We start from the raw sequence: 7,247 nt of genomic DNA, 5'->3' as shown, positions 1-7,247 counted from the left end.
CCCCCCCCCGTCCACCCCTACCCCATCCTCTTTTTTTCTCTTTTAACTGCTCTCTCTGGATCCTTCCCCTGCCTTCCCTTCTGCTCTCTCCCTCTCTTTCTCTCTAAGCGTCCCTCGATCTCAGTCTCATTTTGATATCTACTTCTCTCTCCCTCTCTCTCACTCTCTATCTCTCTCTCTCTGTCTCTTCCCCATCTCCGCCTCACTCTCCCTCTCTCATCCTCCTCTCACCCCCCATCTCATGCCTGCAGCTCTCCATCTAAGTCTCCTGACATCAGTGGTGGGGGTGGGGGGGATGTGATTGCAATAGAGCAGTCAGCGGCTGATACATTCCTCCCAGGACAATGCTAATGCCATATTAAAAATAACATCCCCAACACTTCCTATGAATATGAATAATGCCATCTCCTTGTGGGCATTTTTGAGGAGTTGGTTTGAGACATTGACGTTTGAGCTTCTCCATTCTCTCTGTGCTCTGTGAGAGGATGGGGATGGTACTGAAGACTTCTTTAATTTGACTATATATTGGCAAAAACATGAAGTGTGTGCCCCGTGTGTATATTTCATTTTGTGAACAGTGTGTAGCATGTTGTGTATGTGTCATGTGTGTGTCAAAACTTTAACTGTGGTACACATGTTTAGAGCCTTACAGTATGTCTTAGTCATTGCAGGTCCCCTCAGTGCTTATGTTGTAAGACATAAGCTGAGACCAGACACTGGGCCAGAGTTGTCCAAATGATATACACTCTTATAGGGTGAGGGTCCCGCTCTATTGCCACAGGTGTGACAGCCGTTGTATTATCGATTTTACACATTATACAGTGAGGGGAAAAAAGTATGTGATCCCATGCTGATTTTGTACATTTGCCCACTGACAAAGAAAGGATCAGTCTGTAATTTTAATGGTAAATTTATTTGAACAGTGAAAGACAGAACAACAACAAAAAATCAGAAAAACGCACGTCAAACATGTTATAAATTGATTTGCATTTTAATGAGGTAAAAAAAGTATGTATTTGACCCCTCCCCAAACATGACTTAGTACTTGGTGGCAAAACCCTTGTTGGCCGTCACCAAGGTCAGATGTTTCTTGTAGTTTCCACCAGGTTTGACACATCTCAAGACGGATTTTGTCCCACTCCTCTTTGCAGATCTTCTCCAAGTCATTAAGGTTTCTAGGCTGAAGTTTGGCAACTGGAACCTTCAGCTGCCTCCAAAGATTTTCTATGGGATTAAGGTCTAAGACTGGCTAGGCCCCTCCTGGACCTTAATGTGCTTCTTCTGGAGCCACTCCTTTGTTGCCTTGCTGGAATACCCATCCACGACCCATTTTCAATGCCCTGGTGAGGGAAGGAGGTTCTCACCCAAGACTTGACGGTACATGGCCCCGTCCATCGTCCCTTTGATGCGGTGAAGTTGTCCTGTCCCCTTAGCAGAAAAACACCCACAAACCATAATGTGTCCACTTCCATGTTTGAGGGGGGGGGGGGGTGTTTTTGGGGTCATAGGCAACATTCCTCCTCCTCCAAACACGGCGAGTTGAGTTGATGCCAAGGAGCTCCATTTTGGTCTCATCTGACCACAACACTTTCACCCAGTTATCCTGCTTTGAGATCATTGACAAGATCCTCCCGTGTAGTTCTGGGCTGATTGCTCACTGTTCAACTCCACGAGGTGAGATCTTGCATGGAGCCCCAGGCAGAGTGAGATTGACAGTTCTGTTGTGTTTCTTCCATTTGCGAATAATCACACCAGCTGTTGTCACCTTCTCACCAAGCTGCTTGGCAATGGTCTTGTAGCTCATTCCCGACTTGCGTACCTGACATCCTTGGAGAGCTCTTTGGTCTTCGAGTTTGGAATATGATTGATTGATTGTTTCTGTGGACAGGTGTCTTTTATACAGGTAACAAGATGAGATAGGAGCCCTCCCTTTAAGAGTGTGCTCCTAGTCTCAGCTCGTTAGATGTATAAAAGACCTTGGAGCCAGAAATCTTTCTGATTGAGAGGAAGTCAAATACTTATTTCCCACATTGAAATGCAAATCAATTTAATTTTTGAAATCAACATTTTGGACATAAGTTTTTTGGGGGATTATTCTGTCTCTCACTGTTCAAATAAATCTACCATTAAAATTATAGACTGATTCTTTCTTTGCCAGTGGGCAAACCTACAAAATCAGCAGGGGATCAAATACTTTTATCCCTCACTGTATATACTAAAAGTAGCAAGCTCCCTCTTGCCACTCATGAGACTGCAGCTTTCTCGTGTGGTAGCGTACTTTACTCATCCAGCCCTGGACAGTTATAATCTCATATCTCTATTCTGAAAAACAAACAACCTAGTTTGTTTCCTGAACAACGTGTTTTCCTGCATCATTACAAAGTGGCCATATTGAAATGAACTGCAGTGATCAACTTTTCCCACCTATGTTTGAAGTGCTTGCTTTGTTTTGCTGTGGGAATCACAACCAGTATAGTTGGTTCACCGTGCACCCCCGATGTCAGAGGAGATTGCCAGAATTTGTTTTGGGAGGTTCCATTCAAAATTGAAAGTTCCTGTTGTGCCTTTAGTGTTTGTGTAAATGGGGACTCGCTATCAGCTCTGATCAGGTGATGTGTCAGGAGAAGAAAAAAATGTCATTCTTAAAAGATGAGACAGAGAGTGTGGATTGGGAAGCACAGTGACAGACTACATGTGTTTGCTCTTTGTCTTTGGGTCTATTCGGGGCAACCACATTTTGGATCAGAACTGAATATCTTGGGGTTTATGTCAAGTTTGGTTTTGGACTCAATCTAATGATGTATAGGTCAGTGGGAGGTGGACTGTAACTGGTAATACCATTTGCTTATGACAGCTGCAGAACATGAAAGCGTGTCTTACCCTTGTGGTGTAGGCCGCCTCCGGGTCGTCCTCCAGAACTCGACTCAGGCCAAAGTCGGACACCTTACACACCAGGTTGCTGTTGACCAGGATGTTTCGAGCTGCCAGGTCGCGGTGGACGTAGCTCATGTCTGACAGGTACTTCATACCTGAGGCGATGCCGCGCAGCATGCCAACCAGCTGGATCACCGTGAACTGGCCGTCGTGTTTCTGGAGGGTGAGACAAGGAGAAAGGCCAATGGATACACAGCACAGGGTGTAAACGCTGACATTACTGATGGTGGTCATAGTGATCAGGGTAAAGTCTTTAACACGCCCAGCTGGAGGTGAAGGTGTAAGCCAGGATTTATCTGTAATGACAGTGCTTCTGAAGTGATTCAGAGACTCTGAATCCCTGCCAGCTCTCGCTAACCCTACGCTTTGACCTCTCTCTGGAGGGGGGCAAGCAAAAGATGAATTTCTCCGCCCAGGGATCAGTGGAGATCACCAAAAAACGAAAAGAAAGAAAGACTACCTGCAGAGGATTGGATCTGACAGGGCAGACAGAACTTTCCTGTCTACCAGTGGCCGTGTGTGTGTGCAGAGCTCACTGTTTTGTCAGATTTGAGCTGTCTTTGGCAGAGAGACCAGAGCCTGTTGATCGATGGTGGTCCAGCTCACCTTCCTCTGCCAATTATTTCTGCCCTGGGCCAACGGTCCCCGTTAAAAAGCCATCCGTGTTATCAGTCACCCTCTCTGTCCTTTGGTTCATCTCTCCTCCCCTCTGTCTCTTTGTTCTCTCCATCCATCGCTTTCTGTCCTTAGTCACTGTCTCCATGAGAGAGAACTCAGTATTACTTTGACTCGGTCTCCATCTGTCTATCTATCTTCCTTCATCTTTCTACATCTGTGCACACCCCCCCTCCTCCCCCTCCCTCTATCGTTCCCTCTCTCTCTTACTCCCTCGGCAGCTGCGGAGTAAGTTAATTAGCTGGGGTTTTGTGAGATGCTGATTGATTGGACTGTCTAACAAACCTACAGACTTCCTCTATCAATCTGCCCACCACATAGCATTTCCAGGAAGGAGGACGGGTGGGCACGGCAGGGAAAGAGAGAGAGGGGAGACAAACGCAAGGCACAGTGGTTGCACGAGGGGATGAAGTAGACGGATGACACAGGGGACAATGGAAAAATGAGACTTTTTGGCGTAATTCCTCCACTTTGCTCACGTTTTTAGTTTTTACCTAAAAGGAAGCACTTAAACACGCTAAGGCAAAAGGGAGAAAGGCTACTCTAGGTAGAGCAAGGAGACCAGAGAGAGAGAGCCAACAGCAGTGGTTTTGTTATTTCCGAGGGACGACTGCTTAATAGATGGTCAGCATAATTAAAGACACATATGGATGCCAGGAGCTCGGATGAGTTGTAAAACCCATAAAATTCCATAATTATATTGAGCCACTGCGGACACTCTTTATGACCCTCATTGCATACACACAACATGCATGTTTGTGTGACTTTGTGTGTGTGTGTGTTTGTGTGTGTTCAGGCTATTCTGGTGTCCGTCAGATTTCATTTCATTTTGCTTCAGCATCGCTGATGGGATAGGTGTCTCTTTAGTGACGGGCCCATCATCACAGGCTTTATGGCTATGGAGCACTGCAGTGATTTTACAGGCTGAAGAACAACTTTGAATATGAATCAGGGGGACTTTTAATGTGAGACACACCGGGGGGGGGGGGGGGGGGGGGGTTCCAGTTCATGGCTCCTCCTCTGAATCAATACTGCCTCTTTCACTGGCACATATTTTATATGAACAGTATTAATGAATCACACGTTTAACCACATGTACAACATTTTATGCTTGCCTTCCACAACTGCAATTAAATAAAGATCCATACTTTTCTGGTTATAATTGGCATTTGAATTCATTTGGAGAAAGTACATCTAGATTTGGTATGTCTGCAGGCTTATGATATGTTTCCGAGGATGGGCTTTTCAACATCAATTCATATAATGAGGTATTGAGTGACAGGCTCTGCTGACTCCGGTCATAATGCCGATCTCAATAAAGCGATGCCTCTACAGACTCTGTTCGATTATAAAAAAACTGTTCACTGACAAGGGATTCAGCAATAACCTTGACTAAAATTGGCTTCAAAGACTTCATTTTAAAACACTGGCATGGAGTTAAACTCTGTGTTCAAACGCTTAATCTTAAAAACTTTTTTTTTAATTTTTCTTTTAAACCAGTCTCTTTCCTGAGAAGATTTTAGAGACTTGATCAGCATAATAAGAGTCTCTGGAAATACTGGCGCTGGCTGTATTTCTCTGTTCATTCACGATTAAGCTGATTTCCCGTAAAACCTCTTTGGCCTTCTTTTTAATTCACTTTTTGCGGTGTTACACTTGAAATGAACTGTTCATTTCTGTTTCCCCGACAGAGCAAATTGTTTGCTTTATTGCCCATTTATCAGCAGTCTGCTGCTGTTTTCTGCTCTGGGATGTGGACACTAAGTGCATTTCATAGACCTATAGTAGGGGTCCATAGGGAGTTGGGTTGGGAACCGGGTGGTCGCTGTTCAAGTCCGCGTTCTGAACAAACATAGGGAGTGTGGACTGGTAGCTGGAGAGATGTCAGTTCACTTCCTGGGCACGGCCAAGGTGCTCTTGAGCAAGGCACCGAACCCCCCAAAAACCGCTCAGGGCTCCTTTTCAGCCGTCCCAGTCCACTTAATCTGACATCTCTCCATTAATGCATGTATAGGACCTGAGTGTGTGTGTGTGGATTTCAGGCCTGTGTGCAATGTGTAATGACAACAGAGTGTATAAATGTGGCTCGAAACAGGTAAAGATTGAATTCTCCAGCTTGAGATGAAACCAGTTTCAGTCGGGTACCTTTTAGAAATATAGTTTTAAAAGAATGAGCCGTCAGTCCAGCTGGGACACACTTTTCCACATGGCCTTTGTGAAGACCTGTGGCCCTGACCTTGCAGGAAATGTGTCCGCCTTGTTCCTTCCAGCTAAGGCCGCAAAGACCGCGACTCACCTTGAGAAAAGTGTCCAGGGATCCGTTTTCCATGAACTCCGTTATGATCATCACTGGTTTACCTACAGACACAAATAATAAGGCCACTGTTAGTGGAGCCCAATGACAAGAAACAAAGCAACTAGACGCCAACTGTAAAGAAACGAGGCCAGAGGAGTAGTGGGGACCACAGCTGTGACCAGCCTTCCTCTCGGTCTCTCTGGCCCTCTCTAGGGAATAACATGGCATGTCGTCATCAGTCACACTGACAGCTTCTAATCAGCCCTCTCCATAAACGCCAGGAGATAATTAGAATGGACCAATCTACCAGAATATATGTGTGTGTGTGTATTAGGAGGGCCTCCTGAGATCTCATGAATACTAATCAGCCTCAAAAGGAAGGGGGGTTATGGTTGGATCGCTGTATGCCGCTGCACCTGCATGAGTGTGTGTTTGTGTGATGAAGGGGTGGTTGACTGACAGGCCCCGCGCACTATGGTCCCCTATATGGCATCTGTTGGAGCTTACAAATGATTAACAGAGTACCTGCACATGGAAACACGCATGCACACACACACACACACCCACACACACACCAAGTTGTCCCCGTTTTACAGGGTTCTCCCTAGGTGCCACCCCCTACATCTGAACTTTGCCAATCAAAACAAATGTGCATTGTGCAGTACAAATGATTTTGTGTGTGTGTGTGTGTGTGTGTGTGTGTGTGTGTGTGAGAGAGAAAAATCTGGAGGAGAGATAAAGACAGCATGAGAGAGAAAGAGGAAGCCTGAAGAAGTGGAGATATTGAGAGAGAGATTAATGTTATAGAATATTTTCTAAAGAACACAGAAAATAGAAAAACAGTAGAAATAATTTTTTTTTTTCCCAAACTGTACCCCCCAAAGTCTTGCAGGAAAAGGGCTCATTCAAAATGCTTAAAAAAACAACAACATTGCAATAAAGCTTCACTGAATTAAACATTTAAATTGTAAAATAAATTGAAAGAAAAAGGTCATTGGGGAAGAGACGAATGTAAACCAAATTGAGGATTGAAGAGTGTGAAGGTTACAAAACAAGCAAAGGGTTAAAAGATAAAAGAGGGATGGATGGGTAGGAGGATAGGAGGAAAGGGGAAGAGGAGAGGGGAGGAGGAGAGGGGAGGAGGAGAGGGGAGGAGGAGTGGTCAAAAGCTTGTCATGGAAAGGCAGGAACTAACCACAGAGGCCTACAGTGAGATTGTAGGTAAAGACAGCAATACATCACCTTAAACGAATTCACTATCTCACTGCAGCAAACACAGACACACACACACACACACACACACACACACACACACACACACACACACACACACACACACACA

At 45.1% G+C, this 7,247-nt stretch overlaps 1 protein-coding gene across 2 annotated transcripts in view; it reads right to left on the bottom strand.

The window, feature by feature from the left end:
* epha4b (eph receptor A4b) overlaps window positions 1-7,247 on the bottom strand; it is a 66,826-nt gene that overhangs the window by 3,874 nt on the left and 55,705 nt on the right. For both annotated transcript variants that reach the window (XM_034888049.1, XM_034888048.1), the window contains exons 13-14: window positions 5,906-5,967; window positions 2,881-3,090 (exon numbers count right to left, since the gene is read on the bottom strand). In XM_034888049.1, coding sequence (XP_034743940.1) covers window positions 2,881-3,090; window positions 5,906-5,967 — 272 coding nt within the window. The remainder of the gene's footprint in view (window positions 1-2,880; window positions 3,091-5,905; window positions 5,968-7,247) is intronic.

This window comes from Etheostoma cragini, chromosome 12, assembly GCF_013103735.1.
Source record: "Etheostoma cragini isolate CJK2018 chromosome 12, CSU_Ecrag_1.0, whole genome shotgun sequence".
Lineage (NCBI taxonomy): Eukaryota > Metazoa > Chordata > Actinopteri > Perciformes > Percidae > Etheostoma > Etheostoma cragini.
This window is presented reverse-complemented; position numbering and strand designations above follow the sequence as displayed.